This window comes from Citrus clementina, unplaced genomic scaffold (genome assembly GCF_000493195.1).
Source record: "Citrus clementina cultivar Clemenules unplaced genomic scaffold, Citrus_clementina_v1.0 scaffold_7, whole genome shotgun sequence".
Taxonomy (NCBI): Eukaryota; Viridiplantae; Streptophyta; class Magnoliopsida; order Sapindales; family Rutaceae; genus Citrus; species Citrus x clementina.
The window spans coordinates 12,435,441-12,462,199 of record NW_006262075.1 but is presented as its reverse complement, the minus strand read 5'-3'; the positions used below and the strand labels follow the sequence as shown (position 1 = coordinate 12,462,199).

At 33.3% G+C, this 26,759-nt stretch overlaps 1 protein-coding gene, 1 long non-coding RNA gene and 1 pseudogene across 2 annotated transcripts; 2 read left to right on the top strand and 1 right to left on the bottom strand.

Moving 5' to 3' along the window:
• The first annotated feature begins 6,356 nt into the window (after positions 1-6,356).
• LOC18036361 (LRR receptor-like serine/threonine-protein kinase GSO1) lies at positions 6,357-12,983 on the top strand. The gene is made up of 7 exons (XM_024181145.1): positions 6,357-6,711; positions 6,798-6,953; positions 7,813-7,878; positions 7,998-8,063; positions 8,383-8,448; positions 8,568-8,633; positions 10,801-12,983. The coding sequence occupies exons 1-7, from the start codon at positions 6,357-6,359 to the stop codon at positions 12,981-12,983; spliced, it is 2,958 nt and encodes a 985-aa protein (XP_024036913.1).
• Positions 12,984-13,548: 565 nt separating this feature from the next.
• LOC18036360 lies at positions 13,549-26,101 on the bottom strand (annotated as a pseudogene).
• Positions 21,208-23,219, top strand: LOC112096737. Its single transcript, XR_002904598.1, has 3 exons — positions 21,208-21,775; positions 22,054-22,117; positions 23,118-23,219. It is a non-coding gene; the product is annotated as an uncharacterized LOC112096737 (long non-coding RNA).
• Positions 26,102-26,759: the final 658 nt, after the last annotated feature.

Here is a 26,759-nt window from a genome sequence, read left to right as displayed (position 1 = left end):
GATAGCAACTTATTTGAATGATGTGCTAAAAATCCAAGCGAAACTTAAATGAGACAATCCAACATGCGGGCTCTAAAAATAATTTGTGGTATGTTGGAAGTTTGAAATAATCACGAAAAACGTATCTGAAAATGTCTAGCCAAAAGCTAAAGGCATTTCCATTTTATTATTTTTCGTTTTCAGAAACAGAAAACACTTATAAAGCCCAATTACATGGTAACTCAGGATGTCACGTGATTTGCACATGACGCATTTAAGTGAGCTTGATCAAAAATTAAATTTTTTTTCTAAAGGTAAAAGGGGTGAGTAAAGACAAAACTTATTTTTTAACCTCTTATTCTAAATTCAAACTCGAATAGTCAACTAAATAAAAATGCTTTCAAATACTTGACCATGTCTTTTTGGGCAAATAGAACAAATTGAGAAATCACACTTGATTGTGAAGGAATTAGTTCTGCCATCTCAACTGAAAACTTGTTTATTCGCATTGCAACTGGTTTTGTTTAATTTTTTATGGGGTTTTTGATGTTTCCATCACTTGATGTTCAATTGCAATTGTATATTACCTTAACAAGCATTTGGTGATTTTCCAGTAGCTAATTTCTTTACGTCAACATTTTACTCAACTAAACTTTAAGCCTTTATTTTATCAAACTAATTCACCAGTAGATAACATGTATTTTTTGGCAAGAATTTACATTGCGAAAGAAAGATAAGCCTGAGTTCACTCGTACCTTGTTAAAGCAGATGTATTATTATTGGACGAAAAAGCACAATTGGTGGTCTAATCTACTGTAAAGTCTTGTATTTATTTGCATAATTACGGTCATCAGTATCTTTTACTTCATTCACTTCTCTTTTTCTTTAATTATCAAGGAAACGAGGTTTAAGTAATTATCAAAATTATGTTAAATATTTGTGAGCCCACTATAGGACAGAGTGTGAGTCCCCACTAACAAATAATGGGACTGATATACGAAATAGCGACCCTCAAAATCCAGCTGAGATGCCGCAATTTCCTTATGCTACAAATGTTGACACTTGACTGGTAAAGTGTGTGGCTAACATTTCACTTTGCCAGAGGCCAGGCCTGTGAAATCAACCAATTTGCATCTTCAATTATTTCACATTTCAATTTCGTTGGACGGTACTAGAGTCACAAGCAGATAACATGTATCAACAGGTAATATTCTCTCACTTGCTTTTTTCAATCCATGCATGTTTTCTCATTGACAGGGCACGTGAAAATGCGCAAAATTTTCATTCTGCACAAAACTGCCATTGTATATATAAGTCATATATTTGCTAGAGAACCAGAAAAAATTCAAGAGAGCAACAATTGACAGGTAAATCTTGTGAGTGTTTCTCTCGCAGTTAATATTAATAATGAAAATGCTTTTGATGAAGTTGTCATTGTGGATTGGCATAGCTTTGATTCAGTTACATGGATACAAAGCATGCTTGGAAACAGAGAGGATTGCTCTCTTGGAAATCAAGAGCTTCTTCGCATCAGCCAGTGATGTTGGATATGATGACGAAGTTCTTTCTTCATGATTTGATGATGATGGAATGTCGTCTGATTGTTGTAACGATTGGGAGAGAGTTAAGTGCAACGCCACCACCCGACGGGTGACGCAACTCTCACTCAATCAGAAAACAAAAATCAACTACTCTGATTATAACTCTTTTATTCTTATGAAGTTTCTCTTCTGAATATGTCATTGTTTCACTCTTTCGAAGAATTGCAGTGCCTTGACTTATCTGATAATTGGTTTAAAGGCTTCTATGAGAATAAAATAAAAATGTCATACAAGGCATGGAAAAGAAAAAATGGATCTACCCACTGATATTTTTATTGAGTACCTTTCGGTTCACAAGTCTACCGATTAAGTCAAGTATTGTCTTCTCATACCATTTTATTATTATTACATTACATACTTATTCTACCATCTTTTTTGTCCTTATAAAAAATTTAAAAATGTTTTGTCAGAATGTCAACTGACGGTGACACTCTCACCTAAATTGATCTCTCGTGCAAAAGACGGCATCCTAGTCTAACGTTATAGGTTACAAGCCTCGATTATAAGTATTATCATTGTTATGTTCAATGAATCAATTCTTTTGCTATTAATTAGATTTGCATTTTGATATGGCCCCATGTACAAAACTTTAACAAAAATAATTGCAGTTCATGCTACGTGTTAACTTCTCATTGGCAGGAATCAATTCTCGATGCATAATTGACTAATTCTAACTTGATCAAATTTCAAATAGAACCACTGCTTTCTTTAATAAATTTTAGTCCTTAACATACTCTATCACTATTTTCTAACATAACCTGCTCATTTCTTTCACTCTTTCTTTTTTTTCTGAATTTATTTATTTTTTAAATCAACAATGATATCTATCTTCATTTCATTACTTATAGCTTTGAATGAAAAACGTTTTTTTAATAGCTCTTACATTTCAATGCTTTTGAAGTATTATTTATATCTATACATCAAAACTGGAAAAAAAAAATCTAAATCTAACTAATATGACATTTATCTTATGTTCATTAATTCTTGATACAGGATTAGCTAATTAAATTCAAATACTTGGAAGCATTGAATTTGAGTAGTAATAATAATATAAACAGTTCTCTAGAAACCTAAAGTGAACAATTTACACAGAATTGTTATGTTGAAACATGATAATTAAATATTTGCATTACTAATACACCACCTTCCTAATGATTTGTTGACCAAAGTACTTGGACAAAATTATATATGAAGACCAGTTCGTTTTTCTTTTTCTTTTTTTCTTTTTGTTTTTCTTTAAATACTGAGAAATAGATTAAATTTAAGACAAATTAATTGTATTTTAAGACAATTTATTATTTAAGAAGACAACTAAAATATTATGAATTTCTCTTTACATTATCCAATAGGTTTAGAGGTTACAGAACCATTGTCCAATGAACAACATCAAGTGAACAAATTCTTCCTCAGAAAATCATAATGTTAAACAAGAAGGACTTCGGGCTATGATGAGCAAAAAGTGCTGAGGTTTTTTTTTTTTTCCTTTTTCCAGATTATTGAAACACTTTTGCAATCAACATCATATTATATGAGGAATAAGTTCACATTACTCTATTATTATTTGTGCTGACCAAAATAATTAGGCAATTCGATTTTTGTCTGTTTTTTAAGTCTTGTACTGGATTTTGATCGAATTTGCTATAATTAGTTTTCATTCTATAAAATTTTGATCTTTTATTTTCAAGTTCAGGACTATGTAATTTGAAGAATCTTTTTGAGTTGGATCTAAGCTCAAATAACTTTGAGGGTCACCTTCCTCAGTGTCTCAACAACTTGACCAATCTCAAAGTTCTTGATATTTCTAATAATGAATTAAGTGGAAACTTTCCTTCTACCTTGACCAACCTCGCATCACTTGAATAGTTGTTGAAATTTCAGAGGCTAAAAACATCCAAAAGTTGTGATCTTGAGTTACTGATGAATCAGCTTATTTTTCTTTAGCCTTCCTCTGTTTTCCTTCTCAATTTCCTTTGCTTTCCTTTATTCAAATTTATTATGCTTATTTTTGTAATTTCAGAGTAGACCATAATTTTACGAATAATTTACCAAACAAAAATGACAAAATTTCTTATCAGTGATCTTCAGATCACTCATCAACTATTTATCCAACTTTAACGAGTCATACAAGAACTTGTCTGGTCTGATCCCAGACAAAAAACAATTTGGCAGGTTTGATGAAAAGAGTTATAATCTCGGTCTTTGTGGTCCAACAATTAATAAGAGTTGCACCAGAACAGAGGAAAATCTAGCAATAACATCCAATCGAGGAGAAGACGAAGATGAATCTGCAATTAAGATGAATCCTTTGGTTGAACTTGTATTGGTGCTGGCCATGGTTTTCTTTCATTGATGCATGTACTGGTTGTTGTTCATATTGCCTTGTGAAATGTAACGTAAATTTCAATAACACCTGAGATTTATGTTCAGCCTTGCACTAGGAATATCACTTATAAATTATGATCCATGAAATCCTCTGTTTTTAGTTTCTCTGCACTCTTTTATCATTATTTGTTTTTTAACATTTTCTCTGTAAGCAAAAATTGGTTTCTAAATTTTGCTTCACATATTTGTAATGTATCATTCATGTTGAAATTTCAGAGGCTAAAAACATCCAAAAGTTGTGTGCAATCGCCATATTGAGTTACTGATGAATCAACTTATTTATCTTTAGCCTTCCTCTGTTTTCCTTCTCATTTTCCTTTCCTTTATTCAAATTTATTATGTTTATTTTTGTAATTTCAGAGTAGACCATACTTTTACGAATAATTTACCAAAGAAAAATGACAAAATTATTTTTTTAATTTCAGAATAGACCATACTTTTGGAATATCAGTTATGAAATGACGAATGAAATCCTCTGTTTTTAGTCTCTCTGTCCTATTATCATTAATGTTAAAAATTTCAGTGGCTAAAAACATCCAAAAGTCGCGTGTAATTGTCATATGATGTTAATGATGAATTAGCTTATTTTTCTTTGGCTTTCCTCTTATCTTTCTTCGAGCACTGATATTTGAACACTATCAAGAAACCACCAAGATAGAAAAACCAGTATTGTTTATACTACAATACCACTAGTTTACTGTATCTTTCTTTTATGAGCAATTGAACTTTTTATGTATTAATTATAGCCGGTTGCTTTCAAGCGGGGTTTCTGCCTTGTTGTGCAATTCATTTGCCATATGAATCTGAAGAATTTATTGTTCACTGAGATCTTAAGACTATGGAGTGAAGGCCTTAACAGAATTAGCTCGAGATGGCGCCAACATTTGATTATATGATTATAATTATACGTCAATCGATGGATACTAATTCATGTTTCCATTGGCTTTCAAAACAAAAAATCTCAGTTTATTGTGAAATATACAAGCCCTTATACACACCGGATAAATTTCTAAACATGTATAAAAAATAGTTGATTATTGATTTTCACAAATTCCAATATATCAAACATCCTATTGAATTATTAATTCCAAAGCACTTTTTTAAGTATCAATAGTGGAATAAATTATTTGATAATTTAAAACCCAAACTTATGCCTAAATTCTTTAAATTATCTCAATCAACTTTTATTTTATTAGTTGACCATCTCCATCAATTTTTGTAAAAAATAGAATTGACAATTTGAGAGTCAGTCAACATTTTATTTTCCATGGAGTATTAATGAAGCGTTTTTCCTCATTGGTCTAGATCCTACAAGTCTTCGTCAGTCATTATAGAGACCAAAACTAATTATCTTTATCTGTGCCAATCGTTATAAAGATTGATTTTGAATTAATATTAAGATCGATTGTCCATAACATTAAGATTGATTGAATCAATCTTTAAAAATCAATCAAACTTCCTATTATAATAATTGTGACTTTTTTTTGTCATAAATTCTCAATTTTTGTATAAATCGAGCTTTTATGCTCATGATTGGTGAAGCAATAGAGCGAAAAATTTGATCTTGATAGGAAATATTAATTGAGCATACATTGAGTTTTGATGGACTAATCATTCATAGGTTTTGGTGGTCACCGTGATTGGCGCTTTAACACAATGATTGAATGCTGCAATACATATGTATTTATTTATAAAATTAAGCCTATTTAAATTTCACCTCTACATATATCATACATCATATAAAATGTCATTTGAATGTCGTCCACGCTTTTATGAGTAAATTATCAAAAATATATGGAAAATTACTTGATTAATTATTGGCCATCAAATAATAAAAAAATTAACAAAAATCTAATAAAATAATTTTCTAAACTCACTAAATATTTTAGAATATAAATCCTTGAATAATTTTTTGATAATTTAGTGCAAACCCAATCATACAATTCAATAAAAGGCCAATCATACTCTTAAATTACATAAATTCTTAGTCAACTTTTATGTTATAGTATTGACCGTCGCCACTAATTGTTAGTGGAAAAAGAATTGATGGCCACTTGTTTGTTGGCTTAATTTGAAAGTCAGTCAACTTTAATTTTCCACGTAGTTGTAATAATATATGCAAAATTTTTATTTTCCACGTAGTTGTCATTTAAATTGGACCCGTACAGCTGTCCCAAGTTCGTACGAAATTGGCCACTTAAGATATTGAACAGAGCGGTTGAGTAATCCTCAGCCAATCAAATTGCAAAGCCTACTATAAACTTTTAGTATAAATTAATATTGATTTTCCCTCATTGCACAATGAATTTTAACCAAATGAAAAGTTGCTCTGCAATGGAAAGTACTTCCTGTATTAAGTTCTCATTAATGTCACTAATTTGGATTATTGTATTGATGAATGAAATTCATGGATACAAAGGATGCTTGGAAACAGAGAGGACTGCTCTGTTGGAAATCAAGAGCTTCTTCATATCAGTCAGTGATATTGGATATGACGACAAAATTCTTCCTTCATGGGTTGGTGAGGATGATGGAATGCCGTCTGATTGTTGTGATGATTGGGAGGGAGTTAAGTGCAGCGCCACCACACGACGCGTGATGCAACTCTCACTCAATTATACAAGGAGATCGTATTATTATGATGGAACGTCGGCTTCGCTTTTGAATATGTCATCGTTTCATCCTTTTGAAGAATTGCAAAGTCTTGACTTATCTGAGAATTGGTTTACAGGCATCTATGAGAAGAGAGGTCCGTATAGATGTATACATTTATTTCTTGTCCACAAATATTTTGTCAGTGACTAATTAATAATAACACTTCATATGCATTTGCAGCTTACGATAGCTTTGGGAGTTTGAAGCAGCTGAAGATCTTAGATCTTGGTGATAGTTCCTTCAACGACAGCATATTACCATATTTGAATACACTAACCTCACTTACCACTTTGATTCTTAGTGACAATTCCATTGAAGGTTCCAGAACCAAGCAAGGTATATACATATACGTTTCAGGCCAGCAGATATACATGTCAGGCAACTTAATTAATTTCTTAATTAAAATATATATTTATATTGTCTTGATCAAAATTAATGTTTTCTGGGCAGGATTAGCAAATTTGAGATACTTGCAAGTGTTGGATCTAAGCATGAACTTCAATATAACTAGTGCCTCTTTAACAAGGCTAGGTAGGCTACTGAGATAATCTCAACCTTCTACAATAATTTTAAAAGTAATATTTTACTTTTCATTGGTGTAGGATTGACAAATTTGACAAACCTGAGAAAATTGTATCTTGCGGGTTGTGGAATAACTACAATTCAAGGTACACGGCAACAAGTCACTACCCAAATTCCTTGTGATATTATTATGCCCTTAATTTTTACACATGTATAATGTCAAATTAAAACCAATTTTTGACTGGAAAACTTGACAAACTTGACTACAATTGGTACACGACAAAAAATTACTTTCTAATTTCTTAGTAAAATTAAAAAAAAAAAATCATTTTTGAGTATATGATCTATTTAATTAGATCTTAATCATAAGCTTTATTACTACAATTATTTAATCTAACTTTGAAATTTATTTCTTAATTCTTTGTTTTTTTTCCCAAAGATGATTACTAAGATTTTTCTTCTTTCTTGGCGCAAGATTAGCTAAATTAAAAAACATGGAAGCGTTGGATTTCAGTTCTAATTATTATATACACGGTTCTTTAGAAGATAATTTTTTAATTAAACAATGTGCACAGTTAATTTTCATTCAATATTTACCATATTATTTTAATTAAACAATTTAGACGAGAGTGACATAACTGTTATTGACAAAATTTATGTTTTTTTTTAACAGGATTAGCAAATTTGACAAACCTGCAAGTGTTGGATTTAAGCGATAATCAAAATTTGACAACGCTAGGTAAGCCACTGAATCTGAGATAAGAAGCAAATTAAATGTAGAATTAATGTTCATCAAACGCACGGATCACATACAATTCCTTTAAATGTAATATTTTCATTTTTTATTGGCGCATGTAGGATGCGCAGATTTGCCAAACTTGAAAACATTGGATCTTGGTTCTTGTGGGATAACTACAATTCAAGGTATATAACAATTCTCTTCCTCCAATGACAAAAATTGTTTTAGATGTTAATCAAGATGATAATATATTTCCATTTTTTTAATTGCTTTTTTTACATATTCAAGTTTACTCAAAGTGCAAACTAATTTACAAATTATGATTCAAACACTCCAAATCTTGGTAATGCTAAAAGTGACGGTATATATTAAAATATCAATAGAAACAAAAAAATAACAATGTGCACAGTTAATTTAATTCAATATTTACCATATTATTTTTATTAAATAATTTAGACGAGAGTGACATAACTATTATTGACAAAATATACCTTTTTTAAACAGGATTAGCAAATTTGACAAACCTGCAAGTGTTGGATTTAAGCGGTAATCAAAATCTGACAACGCTAGGTAGGCCACTGGATCTGAGATAATAAGCAAATTAAATGTAGAATTAATGTTCATCAAATGCACGGATCACATACAATTCCTTTAAATGTAATATTTTCATTTTTTATCGGCGCATGTAGGATTCGCAGATTTGCCAAACTTGAAAACATTGGATCTTGGTTCTTGTGGGATAACTACAATTCAAGGTATATAACAATTCTCTTCCTCCAATGACAAAAATTGTTTTAGATGTTAATCAAGATGATAATATATTTCCATTTTTTTAATTGCTTTAAACTAGATAAAATTTAAATTAGAAGCACTGCTTTCTATACAAAGTTTAGTACTTGATATACTCTATCACCAATTTCCGACATAACCCGCTCATTTCTTTCACTCTCTCTTAATTCTAAATCATTTTTATAAAAAAATCAACAATGATATTTATCTTTATTTCAATATTTATAGTTCTGAATGAATTTTTTTTTCTTATGTTCATTAATTCTTGATGCAAGATTAGCTAAATTCAAAAGCTTGGAAGCATTGAATTTGAGTAATAGTAACGTAAAAAATTCTCTAGAAACCCATATTAAACAATTTACACTGTGTTTTTATGTTGAAACATGATAAATAAGAGCCCAATATTGTTTTCTAATTGTTGTTTTTACAAAATAAAAATGAAAATGCTATTTTTAAATTTATTTTTAAAATTTAAAAATGTGTTCAGTATCATTTTCAAAAATAATCTCAAAAATGAGAAAAACAAAAATATGTTTGGTAAGAATATCTCAAAGAATTATTATTGGAATAATTTCCATAAACTTAAGATTAAGCAATGTGTATTGATTATTTTAATTTTAAGAATAAATTAGGTGATCTTTCTATTTTTTTGTTCAAAGAAAAATGATAAACCCTACATATTTGATTTAGTTAATATATAAAAACATAAATATTATAATGTATATAAAAAGAAAAGATTTTTGTGAGGGAAATTGATTCTTTGGGTACAACAACAACAACAACAACAATAAGAATAATAATCTCTTGGTGACATATGTTTTAACAAATTTTAAGAAGATGACACATTTTTTAAAAATATTCGAGCGAGTGACATTTTATTAACTTTTGCCATTAATTTTTAATGAGAATAGTAAATTAAATGACGTTTCTACCCCACAAAATGATGTTTCTGCCCATACTCACTCATTTTTAATTTTTTAAATAGAAAAATATAAAAAAATTAAACATAAGTCTAATTAACAGGTTTTTTTTTTTGTAAATCAAATAAATTTTAAAAAAAATTCTTGTTGATCAAACTGATTTGTGAATATAAAGAAGCAAAAATCTTATGAATTATAAAGTATTGTATAAATTCAATATTTTCATCTCTTTGGCTTTATGAAAAAAAAAATTATTTTTCCAATTCTACCCTCGACTAGTTAAAATTAACAGCAAAAGTTAATGAAATGTCACCCACTCGAGTGTTTTCAAAACATGTGTCATCTTTTTGAAATTTATTAAAACATGTGTCACCCAGGGATAATTCGACCTAATGATAATAATAATAATAATAATAATAATAATAATAATAATAATAATGTTGATATTATTATCATTATTTCAAGAGGAGGTAAAGAGAATTCTTCATTTTGGAACTTAATCTTGTATTAGGAAATAAGGAAAATAAGAAAAAGTTGGTTCTCATTTCTTTTGTTAAAATGTGTAGAATGAATTTTCTATTTTTTAAAAAAATTTCATAAACAATCTACCGAACAGGTATCTAATAATATTTTCTAAATTCAAAAAATAAAAAACGGCATATAAAAACAATGCCAACGCACCCAATATTAAATATGAAGTACTTCGACGAAATTAAATATGAAGACCAGTTTTTTTTTCCCCGCTTGGGCAAATACTTTTGTTTAATGCTATGAGAAGAATAAATAAAGTTTATGAAAACAACTAATATATTATGAGTTTCTCTTTACATTATCCAACAAATTTAGAGATTAGAAAACCAATATCCAACGAAAAACACGAAGTCAACAAACTCTTCCACAGAAAATCATTATTTTAAACAACGAGAATTGCTGAAACACTTTTTGAATGGATTATGATGAGCAAGAATTGCTGACTGCTTTTATATTATTATTATTATTATTTTATTGTTAGATTAATTGAAACGCTTTTGCAATCAACATCATATTATATGAGAAAAACATTCATATCATTCTATTATTATTTATGTTGACCAAAATACTTAGACAATTTGATTTCATGTCCGTTTTATAAGTCTTATATTGGGTTTATGATTGAATGCGCTATAATTAGTTTTCGTTTTATGAAATCTGATCTTTTTATTTTCACTTTCAGGAATATGTAATTTGAAGAATCTTCTTGAGTTGGATTTAAGGTCAAATAATTTTGAGGGTCATCTTCCTCAGTGTCTCAACAATTTGACCCATCTCAAAGTTCTTGATATTTCTTACAATCAGTTAAGTGGAAACTTTCCTTCTGCCTTGACCAACCTCACATCACTTGAATATTTGGATCTCTCTTTCATCGATTTCCAAGGAACATTCTCAATAAATTCATTGGCTAATCATTCAAAGCTTGAGGTCTTGCTACTCTCGTCAGGAAACGATATGTTGCAAGTGAAAACCGAAAACTGGCTCCCCACATATCCTCTCAAGGTTCTCCAATTATGTTACTGCCACTTAAATGTCAATAATAGTTTTCTTTTACACCAACACCACTTAAAATTCCTTGATCTCTCTCACAATCAGTTGGTTGGCAATTTCCCAACTTGGTTGTTGCAAAACAACACAAGATTAGAAGTTTTGATTTTGTGGAATAACTCATTCTCAGGAATTCTTCCGCGACTTCCCAATGCCAAATACGATAAGCTTCGTCATCTAGATATTTCCACTAACAATTTCTCTGGTAAGCTACCAGAGAATTTGGGTATTGTCTTTCAAAAATTGATACATTTGGATATGTCAAAAAATAGTTTTGAAGGTAATATTCCTTATTCAATGAGTGAGATAAAAGAGCTAATTACTTTGGATTTGTCTGAAAATAATTTTTCAGGAGAATTACCTCGGTCTATATTCTCTAGTTGCCTCTCCTTAGATAAGTTGCACCTATCAAATAACAATTTCTATGGCCAACTTTTTCCCAATTATATGAACTTGACTCATTTGAGTTCCTTACTTTTGAACAACAATAATTTCAGTGGGAAAATGACAGATGGTTTGTTGAGCTCCACTTTGCTGGAGGTATTAGATGTATCCAACAACAAGTTATCCGGCGATATTCCCCACTGGATTGGCAACTTCTCACACCTTTGGGTTCTTTTAATGTCAGAAAATTATTTGCAAGGTAGTATTCCGGTCCAGCTCAGCAATATTGAAAGTCTTGAGTTTATAGACATCTCCGAAAATAGTTTGTCTGGGTCCATGGTATCTCTCTCCAATCTTTCATCAGTGAAGCACATTTATCTGCATAACAATGCAATTAAGGGGTTAATTCCAATTGCATTGCTTAGAAGCTCTACATTATTGACTCTCGATTTGAGGGACAATAAATTTTTTGGTAGGATTCCTCATCAGATCAATGAGCTTTCGAATTTGCATTTTCTTCTTTTGAGAGGGAATTATCTACAAGGACGTATTCCTAATCAGTTGTGCCAATTAAGAAAATTAGGTATCATGGATCTTTCACATAACAGACTTAATGGGCCGATACCTTCATGCTTGCGTAACCTGTCATTCTGGAGAGAAGCGATTGATGGTAATTCATATGGATCCGGACCTGGTGTGTCTAATCGTGATTCCGCTTCTACTCACTACAATTCCACTCTTCATCTGCTGCCGCCAGGTGAACTACATGGTGGACTAGATCAACCAGTAGGTGTAGAATTTGTGACAAAGTATAGATATGAATTTTTCATCGGTCGCAGTCTCGTCGACATGGCTGGACTGGATTTGTCGAGCAATGAGTTCAATGGAGAAATTCCATGGGAAATTGGGCATCTTCAACATATTCGTGCACTTAATCTGTCGAATAATTTACTATCAGGTGCTATACCAGAGAGCTTCTCCAATCTGAACATGATAGAGAGCCTGGACCTTTCCCGCAACAAATTAAGTGGCCGAATTCCTCCTCAACTAACTGAGCTCAACTTTTTATCAAACTTCAACGTGTCATACAACAATTTGTCCGGCCCAATCCCAGACAAAGAACAGTTTGCCACCTTTGATGACAGAAGTTATAAAGGTAATTCGGCTCTTTGTGGCTCAATGATAAAGAGGAAATGCAGCAGTGCGTTGGCACCACCAGCGACACCTACAGGAGGAGGAGAAGATGAAGGCGATTCTGTGATTGATATGGTGGCATTAAGATGGAGTTTTGGAGCATCCTATGTGTCAGTGATTTTGGGCTTATTTGCAGCACTTTGGATAAACTCGTACTGGCGCAGACTGTGGTTCTATTTCATTGATAGATGTATTGACACATGCTACTATTGGCTTTTCAAATATGTTTTCCATCGGTGATTGACACATGCTACTATTGGCACATACGGTTCTGCCGTGTATAACTTATCGTGATGTATTATGTATCCGTTGGCTTTTCTCCAAACAGCTACGTATCCATGTATGTGTTTGTTCAAATTCTCAATCTGGTTCCAAAACTACACTCATGTTCCCAATTTCGTTTAATTGGTTGCATTACGGCTTCTTCTTCAGTTTCTGTTGGTTGCAAATTTAAATTTAATAAGGAATTTTGCCAACTACTACGTTAGTTGTAGTATCATCAGTGCAGCAACTTCAACTGCAAATTTAAGCTATCAGTGGGTCAATTCAACTCCATTCCGAATGTATTGTTCACACGCACCAACCAAATACCAAATAATTTGAGGCATAATTAACAACAAATCTCAGTCTAAAACATTAAAACCCATTATAGAATAACATCACAGATCTCTTGATGAGGAAAATCGCCCAATTAATTTATCATTTATTGATCAAAACAAAATCTCTTAACAAAACAAGAAACCGATTTGTACAAATATTATATTAGAACATCCAGAAAGGATATCTAAAATGATACAATCAGGTATTGATTAAAACTTGCTCCAAATTTTAACTATTTCTACAACGGTAACATTCACTAACAAATTTTTCGAATAAAATTGGGAGAAATAGGACGGCACCTTTGCATTTTATTGCTTTGCTCTCTCTTTTAACGAACAGAAGCACAGATGGATTGATGATTGTACATCTCAGTTACCCCATTTGTGATCTGCTGTCGGTTTCTTCTCCGTTTTCTGACAACTATAAATCCTTCACCATCCCCACTTTTTTGGTTTGCATCTTTGGGTTTTTGCTGTTCTTGATCATTAGACTGAGATGCCAAGTTTGTTTTGCCCTTTTCATTTCCATAAACGATCTTTATGATAGCACTATCATTTGCAATTGCATCTGAAGAATTTTCTGAATACCCAATCTCCTTTTCATAGCCTGAAGATTGACTTGGAGCATCCATATTATGCTGGACTGACTTTACAATGAAGCTAAGTAGTATCTGTCTTGCCAGCTCTGACTTCTCGGCCTCTGTACTGCTCTTTCTTGAGGTATTATCTTCGCCTTGAATACTGGACATTTTGTCAAGCTTCTCATCTTCTGCCTCACTTGTGTCATTTGAAGAGTTCGACTCATTTGAAGCATTTGAATCTGCACTTCCAGGATTTATTTGCCAACCTCTCATTGGCACAAACTCGGGTGCATGCGGGTTCATGATTCTTGAAGGCCCCGACAGGTTTCTTTCCATAATGGAAGAGTGGTATTTTGGAAATCCATGTTTCATCATGTAAGAATAATTATTTCTCTAATAGAGAGGCGACCTTGGCCCACAAGGAACTCTAGCAGCAGCCGAAGGTACAGCAGGTTCTGCAAGCATATATTATGTTAAACTAATGAAATTCTTCAGCCTTTTGAATCATGGAATTTTCAAAAAAAATAATCACAGCGAAATACTTTACTATTGTCTTAAATTGTCAACCAGGTAATACTTCAAATTAGCACATAATAATCCTGTCTTTCTAATATGTAGTATTATTTGGTTCTCTAAGGCCTACAAAATGGGGGAAAAAAAAAAAGGGAAAAACTCCAACTGCCAAATCGAAAAATGTTTTTCTAGAATCAATAATAACAACCATTAAATAACAGTAGAATGGAAGAACTCCATCTCCTAGCCAAAATGATAGATCTGTCATATCCATCCATTGCACTTCAAATTAATGGTTTCTTCTCACTCTGTTCAAGGTTACGGGGTAAAACAAAAACTATCACTCGTTCTGCTCATCATATCTGAATTTCTAAAGAACTAGCAGCTTGACCAAGCAACCCTCCATCATTGCCTACCAACTATCAGCTGGCCCAATCTATGGCCATCAATAGATCAGAACCTTCTAAAGTTTCAATCATGTCTGTGATCTATACAAGCATGTTAGATTTCTTTTTGTTGTTGGGGGGTGGGGGGGTGGGGGGAGTGTGATTCTATGCTAGAAATGGATGTTTATATTTGGTGCCTTCAGAGTTCACTCAGAAAAGTAGAACTATTATCCAGCAATAGTTAGGTGCATTTTGCATGGACAACAAGTTTACTCGTGTAATCAGCAAATCCAAAACTATATGCCAGCAGAGTGTACTCTAAAATACCAAATCCTATCTACAATTAGTTTAAGAATCCATTCAGATGGACATCACAAGAAAAAAGGAACAGAGAACAGCAGCATGCTTAATGCTTCATTTCACAAAGCTTTTCAAATAGATCTTATTTGAGTAGAGTTCTGCTAGTAAAGTTTTTACTCAAAAAAATTGTGTTGTTTGGTTGTCAATAAGAGCTTTTATTAAAAATTATAAAATTACTTTAATAAGCAAATTTTTTAAAGTTATGTTTTGAAAAGAATAAAATAAGATTGTCATATAAATAGAGAATATTTTAGATATTTTAACATTTAAAAAAAAAATTAACCTCTATTCTCAAAAGCACAAAATTTGAGGTTTTTGTAGTAGAGGCAAAATAGTTTATTTAATTTTCAAGAGCTCTACTAAAAAAACAATTAAACAACAAAAAAAATTTTGATAAGAGCTTATAGGATTAAATAAAAATTTAAGACCATTAGATAAGTCATACTAAACAGGCACTAAGTATGTACTACCTTTGCACGTCGTTGTTTCCTATGTGCTTCGCTTCTTTTAGAATCTTGACCAGGACTTATGTAATCCAGGAGATCTGATACACTGCGAAAAGCGATCATTATAGGTCTTGGTGCCACCAGAAATAATCAACAATTTAGAAACAAGTAATGTGGGAATACCCTGTTAATACCTAAGGTGACCTTTACTCGCAATGGACACATCTGGCTTTGGAGTTCCATTCCGTGCCGCTTCTTGCTGCTCTAGAGCTCTTGATTCAAAATACTCCAGCCATGCAGCAGCATCCTGTAAAACAAAAAACAAAATACAACAAAATAACAAAAATCTCTTCCCATCAATAATATGGAACTTGAGAAATTCTCTCATGACAGTTAAGATTAGAGGTAGCAAAATGGATTACGACACGATTACACAACATAATACGACATATGACCCATATTTGTGTTAACAAATATTGACACGATTAATAAATGAGTTGACACGACACGATAAATAACCATGTCGTATCTGTTTTGGACCATCTCAATATGATTATACGTTTATAGCATAAATATCAATTATTATGTGTTAATATTATTGGAAAAAAAAACTAAAATATATACTAATCACTAAATTAATGACTCATGTCATACTCATATTATGTTATAAACTTATTCATGTCATACTTATGTCATTTTAACTTATTTTTTTGACACATTTGTTATTTTTAAATTAATTTTTAATTTGTTTGTATTTAATATTAAACAAGTCAACACGATTAATAAACGGGTCATATCCGTATTTTGATATTTCGATACGATTAATGAATGGGTCATATCCATACTTAACACCAAAATAGGCCGCCGATACAATATGTTTTATATCATAATATCACCTGTAAAAGATTGACAAGAGAGAAGCCAACTAGCCAAATTGCACAACAGAACCAATTAAAATATGACTACATGTAGTCACCTGAGTACGCAGATCTTCTAGTCCAAGCTTTGCTTGGAGAATCTTAAGTGTAGTTTGCTCATGTTGCACACTTAGTGAATATGCCTCCATCAAAGAAAGAGCTATGGCTATGGCATGATAACTTGCAGCTGTCTGTCACGTGAAGAAATCAAACAAAATGCTGAGTTTACAGAAAGATTTATAAGTCTAAAGAGTGTGTATACATGCGTAAATAGAGAGAGAAAAACCTGTATATGGTCACCTCCTAATAGTCTTTGGTTGCATTTAAGGGCCTCATGCAAATATCTAAGAGAAAGATGAACATTTCCCATGCCCTCTTCCATCATAGCCACATTTATGTATGTTGCAGCAGTGTTTGGATGTGAAAGTCCACAAGTAAAATGCAAAAGGAATAAGGCACGATTTACATATCTGCCAATAGTATGGTATGACCAGGAGCTAGAGCCAATAAAAGACAAATAAAAGCTAAAGTAGGTAGATAAAAACTGCATTAGTTCAAAGCAGATTCAATACAAAGGTCACATTTTTCGAAACTTCCAATTTAATTTATGAATAAATAAACCTTAATCAGTTAAAGAATGAAAACAAAGTTGCTCCGGTAAATCAAGTAGTGCTACTCACTTAAGAGCCAATTCAATGTTTTGAAGGCGATAATAGAAAATTGAAAGATCCCCGTAGCTTTTCATTGTATCTGGGTGGTCAAGACCAAGTTCCCTCTCATTAATATCCAATGCCTTCTGCTGATATATAGTTGCCTAAAATGAAGAAGAAGATATCTTGAATACATACGAACACTACTCTAACACTCAGACGCAGATGCCATTAGACGAAATGCCGGAACATAAGAATCATGAACGTGTTTGATTTAGTTAAAATATATAATCTGATATCAAAATTATGCTAATGCCTGTACATGTAATTCCTAAGTCCAGAAAATTATAATTCCTAATGCATATCTTTATACAAGACCATAAAAACTAACCATAACACACAAAAATTCAAATCAAATGTCCCGATGAATGAGAACCTCCGTACAGAAGGACGTTATAATTATACTAGACTTGGAATCACCAAGTTAACACTGAAATACAACTGAAGATTGTCATACCTGATTAAAGTCTCCAGTATGGTAGGGAACTACAGCTAGAAGACTGTAAGCACTTGCAGTAGTCCGATGGTAGGGACCACAAACAGCTATCATCCTTGCCAGTGCCTTACAATGCAAGTAATACATCATATGAGATCAAGAGATGCCTTATTATGAAAAGAATAATGTAATTCTTACGTATAGATCGAGTGGGTTATTACCTTTGTCCCATAATTTACAGCATCTTCTAGTTTTCCTTTATCAAGGGCAATTTTGGATGACTCTAATAAGGTCCATCCATCGGCTGAAGTGCAACCTACATGCTGTAGAATGCCATAAAAATAGCACAATTACATTCAATTTACAAATGAGTGACTCATTGAGAATGTAAAAACTAAATCAAAACACAATTAAGAGAGAAAATAGTCTCACCTTGCACACAGGAACCATGCTGACAATATCATCTCTCGTGAATGGGTTTGGGCATTCCATATCATATTCTCTGGGAACCAACACCAACCCAACCTGGGTGAAGTTTACAAGCAAAATTCAAGCTTTGAAAATAATCGGCTGCCAAAGGAACCGAAAAGACAGTACCTTATATGGCAAAGCCCACGTAGAATTGAAATCTTTCTCAAATGCTGAAACTCATCTTTCAGGGACCAACCAAATCTTCTGCCAAGAAATGTTCGTAGTCACTGCAATCTGAGGATATGATCTTCATTCAAGCTTTGGTCATCTTCCATCTCACAACAGCCAAATAATAAATTTAGGGAAGAAGCTATAGCTGCAGATAGGTCTGATAAATAGTCAACAGATGCGATGACTCCTTTAAGTACATGCTTGAACGCTCGAGTAACCATCTCATGAATACAAAGTGATTGTATGTGAGGAAGCTTCTCTGCAAGTTCAACCTGAATTTGTAAATGGGATTAGAACCAACAGAAGAAGAATACCAGGCTTTCAAGTATTAGCATGTCAATTTCTCAAAATATTGTATGTCATACAACATACAGTAATATCTAAAGACGACAATAATTCAATGTCTTGGAAAAGGTCAACAATGTCAAAAATTCTATCATGTAGTACAATTTTCAAAAAGGAACATTGATAATTCAATCCAGGAAGACTTGGGGAGATTGTTTACATATAGAAAGATAACTTGGGGGCTTTGTTTACATAAAGAAAGACAACATTTGCTTATTCCGATTTCCATGGGTGAATAGGTTGCATGTCTGAGAGAGAAAGAGAGGGAGAAATTCCTCACCACGCGACCTAAAGAGCGCATTTTTAGTCCCCTTAAATGCATAAAGTCTGTCAGTGTGCGGCCATCAACCGGAGAAAGTTCAAGTGATCCAAAGTCTGTTACCTAATAAAGAATGGAAATTAGTCCATAAACCATCCCCACACGTCTAAATTGGCTGCAACAAAGGCCCTAAATAAATTAAATAGTACCAGCTTTGGTAAAGCAATGTCATCATAATACTTGTATGCCATTTTCATAAGCTCATCCACTACCTGCACAAGAAATTAATTTTACCAGTCATTCCATATGAAAATAAAACAAACCAAATTTAGCGTAATGAAAACACAAAAAGTAGCAAACTTTACAGTTGAAATACAAAACAAATTTGAGATTCTGAAACCTTTGAATGAAGACCAGTGCCAGTTTCCTTCAATCGCAAGAAGGATTCTTCAGAAATTAGTTTTTTCAATTCCATCTCACAATTCAGCTCGCCATTGCTTTGCTGTCTACCATTACCTCCCACATTCATGCTGGACGGTCCATTGTCATTTTCGTTAGCCTCATTAATGCTACCAACAAGGTTAGGTCTGTTCTCCCTCTTCTTCAAAAATTTAAATTGCTTCCCAAGACCTTTGACAGCATGTTCAGTCTTAATATCATCCCCAGACCTCGTTGACTTGGTATCTGTTGTAGTTTCCTGCTTTTGTAGATGCTGCACCCAACAAGAACCAAGTTCCCATCTAATAGATCTTTCTGAAGCAGTTGGCTCCAGCTCTAACTTTGCTAAACTCTGTTTAATAACTCTTCTTACAAGACTTCTAAAAGCTTCTGAATTATCCAAATTGCACAGAGGTGACTGGTCTCCTCTAGCCGATTCAGCACTGAAAGACTTCTGAAGTACAATCCTTAAGCTGCAATAAATAGTTTACCCTGTCAGAACAACTTACATGGAGAAAGACATAAGATTATATGAAACAAAGGCAGAATCCACCAAAGAAGGTCTAAATACTTTCTGAAATAGCACAATCTAAAAAGCTGATGACCTATTTCAGCAACTGAGCATGCACTGTAATTATACTTTCCTTTATCCTTTATTTGAACATCATCAACGATGTCTGTTGGTTATTTTGTTAATATAACAATTACAAACCAATGTCAGGGCACATAACTATAAACACTCAACCATTATTGTGAAAGCCATGACTTAATGTTTCCTGCAACCACTCGTTATTTTTTAGGTGGTCTACAACTATGCAGAGGTGAAGCATCCCCATACAGTGAAGAATCTCACACGTATTTTAATGGAGGAAAACCCATTTTCTGGTCCATAGGATGCTGAAAGAGGAGTATATATCCCTAACTAGATATCAGCTTTCTTTTCTTTGGCCTATTCATAAACTTAACACTTGAAGAAAACCTGGTTTAGAAATCTGACATCAACTCCCCTTAAGAGTTCAGACATCTACTGATTAGATCCCATCTAAACAGGAAGAAAAAGGAGCAGGTGCTATCCTTTCTTAAGAATCCCCAACACCAGCATTTCAATCCTGTTCTATCTGGTAAAAATAAAGAGAATAACAATGCTCTGCATCATGAATTCAACTGTGATAGACACTAAGCAAAGAAGCTCATACCAGTTAGCATTTCTAAGATATCTTGCAGAATAGCTTAAAACGGTTAGTGGTTGAAAGATAATTTTTCATATCTTACAGCCATTCTCCATCTGTAGATTTCCTAGTCTTTGTGTGCTAAGAGGAATCAACAGAGGAAGCATTGTGTTACAATTTCAAACCTGTTAATATTAAGAGAATTAGCTCCTCCATCAGGTTGATCTTCAATTTCAATATCTTGTGTGCCAAACTTCTCCGTCACATCACCAACAACCTTTACTACGGCGGTGTATCCACAGTGTCTTACAATGACGGTACCCAATGAGGAGGTATCCTGCCAAAAACTATATTGTTTCAGTTCTCTTTATCACAAAATCTTTGAAACTAAAATAAAAAAAAGAGAAAAAGAAAAGGAAGATAAATCTAGATATTTCAAGAAAATTTTATTTCAAGATCTACCATGCTGAAAACTTTAGCAATTGTATCACTAGTTGATATAATACAAGCATGCCCAACCAAGGTTAATAGGCTTCCCCAAAAAGGGTTGATGACATTAAGCTGGAGCAAACTACAAGCAGAAAATCAGAGGGATATGGATAAAATGAGTAGAAAGATGTAACATATGTGAATTAAAAATGAATAAGTATGAGGCGGTTAAGAAGTTAGTAAAAGCAAAAGAATAAGCTGGACACAGAGGAAACATATGCACGTGTAACAGAGAGTGAGAGAGAGGCTGCCAAACCGACCAAACTACAGACCGGGAAACCCGACCCGAACCGCGAACGTGACCCGGCCGTATCTTCCGATTCCGGCCACCGCACCGGTCAAGCTTGGTAGCAATCTGAAGCTTCGAAGTCGTCCGTCGTTCCCATGCCATCCTTTTCGCCGAAAACCAACCGGAACACCGGCGATCGAAGCTTGAAACCCGCGACTGTTTCACTTTGCTCCGCTGAGATTTTTGCCGGTTTTGGGTGACACCACCGGTTGGATTTTGTTCCCCACGACTCCCTCTTCCATTTCCGACCATCCATAGGCACCGAGAGTCACTGTGTTGCCGCCGGTCGATTGTTGGAATTCACGGCTGCCGAGCTAGATTCTGGCGTCGTTACCCCGCGTTGGAGCTCACCGCCGGTACCATTGAACTCAGCGTGATTGGAACTTTAAGATTTGAGCTTCCTAGCCAGTGTTGACCAAATTCCGGTGACCGTTGACCGGCAAGGGCATTTTGGTAATTTCACACTATGAGGGCAATTTTGTAATTTCTGAGCCTGTGGATATTTTAGTAATTCCTAGAATTGAGGATTGGGTGTAATTACGATTCCGAGGGTAATTCAGTGATTTAAGATTTCAGAGCATGTTAATGATCTACGGACTCAAGGGCATTTTAGTAATTTTATGGACATGGGAGTTGTCAATTATAGATAGATGTTCGTTTCGAGTTTATTGTATTTAATTTAGTCATAATTCCGATTTACGGAAAATAATTATGTTGTTTCCTTGATTTAGGAGGATCCGCGAGCGAGAACCGGTCCGCGGACGTGGACGATAACCGACCGTGAACACCGTCACTGTGAGTGGAATATACAAAACCTATTTTCATAGTTAATTATGATAGTAATGCATGTTTGTGAAATAAGTATTTTAAATGTTCTGATTTAATGATTTCCTCGAAATGGATTTTAGTTACGCATTGGTATTTTATTAAAATGTTTGGTTATTGATTTTGCGTATCGACTTTGAATAAAGCATGATAGTATTTTAAAGATAAGAAAAGTGGATTCAAATGTGGTATGATTTAAAATATGATTAAGAGGTATGTGAATATGAGTATAATAATTGTTTTTGAAATCATTAGACAGTACCCTTCCCTCCAGATACAGAGATACAGATGAGATGAGATGAGAGGCCTTTGGGACCCGTCTGAACACACATAGAGGCTTTGGGCCCTGTGTTTGGGTGCTTTTGCCTTTTGGGGGCATATGCATGCGGTATGATGATTACAGATATACTGATATGAGATACAGACAGATATTGAGCTACAGATGATACAGATGAGATACAGGCCTTTGGGGCCTGTCTAAGTACACACAGAGGCTTTGGGTCGTGTGCTTGGGCGCTTTTGTCCCTTGGGGACCAGATTATGCATGCACAGATATGATGAGATATGAGATGATATTTCCCTGTCTATCCGTGTAGCTCCGGGGCGTGACGTTACCCAGATAGTACGTCATTGCCCGTCCGTTGAGGTCCGGATATGACGAGATTATTTCCCTAGGTACTTGTTTGGTGATGATTTTCAGATTTGTGGATTCTAAATGATATTATGATATGATTTCCATGATTATTACGTATGATCGTTATATATGCTTTTCATCGTTAGTAATCTGGTTTAAATGTTAAATGATTTATTAATGGTTTTTCGCTTATGGTTTAATGCAATCGTATTTGGAAATGAAATGATTATTTCTTTTAAAGTAAGAATTAATTTTCAAAACTACTATCCACTCACTGATCTCACTGAGTTTTAAACTCACCTCGTTTTTATTATATTTCCCCCCCCCCCTCACCAGGAGGTTGCAGGTACACCAGACCGACCCAGCGACTGTAAATATATTTTGAGTCTTGGGCACATGATGGTGTTAGAAGATATAAATGTTTTTGTTAGGACATCTTGATTATCTCGTTCTGTTGGGATTGTATAATTTTGTTATATTATTCTTTTGGGATTAAGAATAAATTGAGATATTAATATTAGTTATAATATTATCTTTTGAGACTCTGGAGATATAAAACTCAGTATTTTGGTTGAGGTTGTTGATCACTGGAGTTGTTGTATATTGAATTGTATTGGGAGTGTTATATTCATATTTGTAGATTGAGAGTGTTATATATATAAAGGAGATTCTGTCGAATTTTCGGCAGAATCTTTACTAATAGAATTTTTATCAAGTCCGTTTTGATGAGACTAGATAAACTCGCCTGGGCGGATTCGGGGCGGGTCGTTTCAAAAGACCTGCTATCAAGTGAATTCAACAGAATAGGGAGTCACCAAACAGAATGGCAACATAAGATTCATGAAGCTAAACCAGATATATAAGGTTAGTAACGAGTAGTGATTCTTAGGAAAGAACCTAAAATTGACTTTCTTGTGCATTCATAAATGTGTAGAAAGAGAGAAGGAAGAGGATGGGTATTTTAGGCCATCATCAAATGCTAGATATCAGATAAAGAGTGAAACATCTTAATCCGACTGAAAAATCACTCCCTGACAAAGGTAGAGCTATATTATTCCGCCCACGTAAGTAATTTCACCTTTGATAAATGTCTTTTATGTGTGTGTTCTGTGAACGTAAGCATAAGAAGTAAAGGAGAAATCGACTTACGTGAACAACTACACTCTCATCTGCAGTAACACCTTTTAGTAAATTCCTTTGAGCAACTTCTGCAGCAGACATACCGGATGACTTATTTCCTTTAATAGTAACCTCAGACTTCAAGCTTGCATCTTCTGCCGGTAGGCATGGGAAATTTGATGGAGACTCAGCAACAGATGGAGGTACAAGCCATGTATTAGCTCGAAATCCATAGGGAAGATTACCAAACTGAAGAAGGATAATGAATAAACTACATCAGTAAAATCAAGTTAAAATCACATTTGAATTGGTAATAAACTATGTCAGCACAGAAATTGTTACCTTATTATATTCAACAAAAGCTTTCATTAGGGATTCATATGCCTACATCACGCATAATGACCATAATTATTAACAAAATAATTGAAGGGTAAGCTAATTGAATTTACAGACGAAAAAAAGATGCATTCAGATAAAAAAGAAAAAAATAATCTGTAGATTCAACTATTGAGTACCCACATTGGCAAAAGCTCAACTGAGATTTTGCAGAAGATCCACCAGGGAGTTGCTTTGGAAAAACTGCTTTCCCAAAGTATAGAACCCTTTTACTGATGCAACTACTTGTATAAGCTTTCCATTGCAGATTTTAATCTGTAAGCACAAAATACAGTTTCCCGCGCTTTCAAATACTCACATTACTCACAAAGACATGAAAATAATTCATGCATTCTTATTAAATAGCAGACAATGATTATTAAATCTTTAACACTCATTGGCCAATTCATCAGCAAAAATAACGAGTTGAATAACTCTACAATTAATTAGTCCTTAAACAACAAACAACAATAATCAGAACTTTATATTAAATGGCACCTGAATTTCAAAATAATCACCGTCGCGCTTCTCTCCTTCTTTGCGTTCACATTTTCTCAAATCTTAAAAATCAAAATTATTAAAAATTAAAATCAATAAAAAAATTTCATATTCAAATAAATCACATATATTTATTTCATTTTCCTCTTTCTTTTTTTTGTTTTTGATCGACCATGTAAAAAACGAAGACAAATAAATAAATGGACATTAGGCTTACTCAAGATGGGGGGAGCGAGGTGAGAGAAAGAGAAGAAGTCATAAAACTCGGAGGGTTTCGGCGTCGGGTGAATGGCCGCCATGTCCAGACTCGGAGAAACCGCCGATGAAACTGGCGATGACGTGGCGCGGGGCCCGCTTCGGTTATCTGCTGCTGCTGTTGCTGCTCCATCAGACAGATCGCCAGAGTTTGGTGAAGGCGGGTGGGGCCTACTGCCGTTCTTTTTGGCACATGACTCTGACGGTGGCGGCAATCGGGAGTTTCTGGACTTGGAGAACCGTGTGGTGCACGCGACGATGTCGAGAAGCCGCCGCACGTGTGCCACGGCCTGAGATTCCTCGGTGTATTCCTCTGCGAAGGACAGTGCCAAAAATGTAAACAACAAGGAATTGCCGGGCAAAGTTTTTTTTCTTTTATTATTTTAGTTCTTTCTATTAAATATTAACTTAATTATAAGTAGAAAATAATTATAGCCCTAAACTATTATTTTCTTTTATTATTTTAACACTAAACTATTCGTCAAACTTATTTTTGAAAATAATTTTTTATAATTAAAATACTTCTAGATTAAATTTTAATTATAAGCACTAAAAAATGAGAAAAAAATAAAATTTTCACTCTTTAAACAAGCCTTTACATATAATTTTGTTAAACTCTAATCATATTAATTATTCATGATAAAGTTACTAATTCTAAAATAATACACTTCTGTAAACCTTCTTGCTCTGTTTACATGTCTGCCAACTAATTTTTTTTAATAGATTAAAATTTACGGTTGGTTGAAAATTAAGACCATAAAGCGACAAGTCGTTTTCATGTTGAATTGACTGTTCAATTAGGTATGCTCGACTCGAACAAAAAAATTCAAAATAAACTTCAAAAACATGAAAAAGTTTGGTAAGGCTAGTAAAACAAACTTTATGCCTAGCTTATTGAAGTTAGAGACAACTCTTGCTTATAACAATGCTAATCTGCTAATTTTGTTTTATTTTTTTCTTGTATATGATGTATTCTCATATTAGTTATTTTTTAAATATATTTATATATACTTTATAAAATAAAAGTTGAACTCTTTTGACAATGTGGTAAAAAACATCAGTTGTTACTTCATGAAGTTGAATGATTGTAATAGATAATGATTCCATTTGTATAATTAATTTTTACTGATTATATAATGAAGTGATGCACTCAATCTAAGGCGGCAGTTGTATAAAATGTATAGTGGAACAAAAACAAAATGCTCTCAAGTTGCACTTATTTATGCCTTAAAAATTTTTTCCACAAGTACATAGATTCATTGTAATCTCCGACCCTTTGCCTAAAAAAGTAAAAAAAATAAATAAATAAATTTGAAAATTAACATAAGATTAGAAAATTATATTGACCAGAAATATGAACAAGTTTTTTTCTGATTTAAGCAAATCTTCAATATCAATATCATAAATTTAATTGATAAAAAAGATTCTGGAAAAATAGAATAAAATAATAAACATGGAGCAGTAAAAGGAATTATTGTTTTTTGTGTTATAAAAGGAAAATAATAATTTGTCCTTCTTCCTTGGTTTGCACAAGTGAGATGTGAGGGAGTGAGTCAGAGCATCTATGAAGCAAAAAATTGGGGCATCAAAACAGAGGCAAAGGACTAGAAGCTTGCATTTTAAGTACCCCCCTCAAGATTGGCCAAATTTTGTCATTTAATGTACAGCACTAAAAAGCATGGTAACGTTCCAAGTGTGCAGGACTAAGTGGACTGCATCAAATTAGTTTTT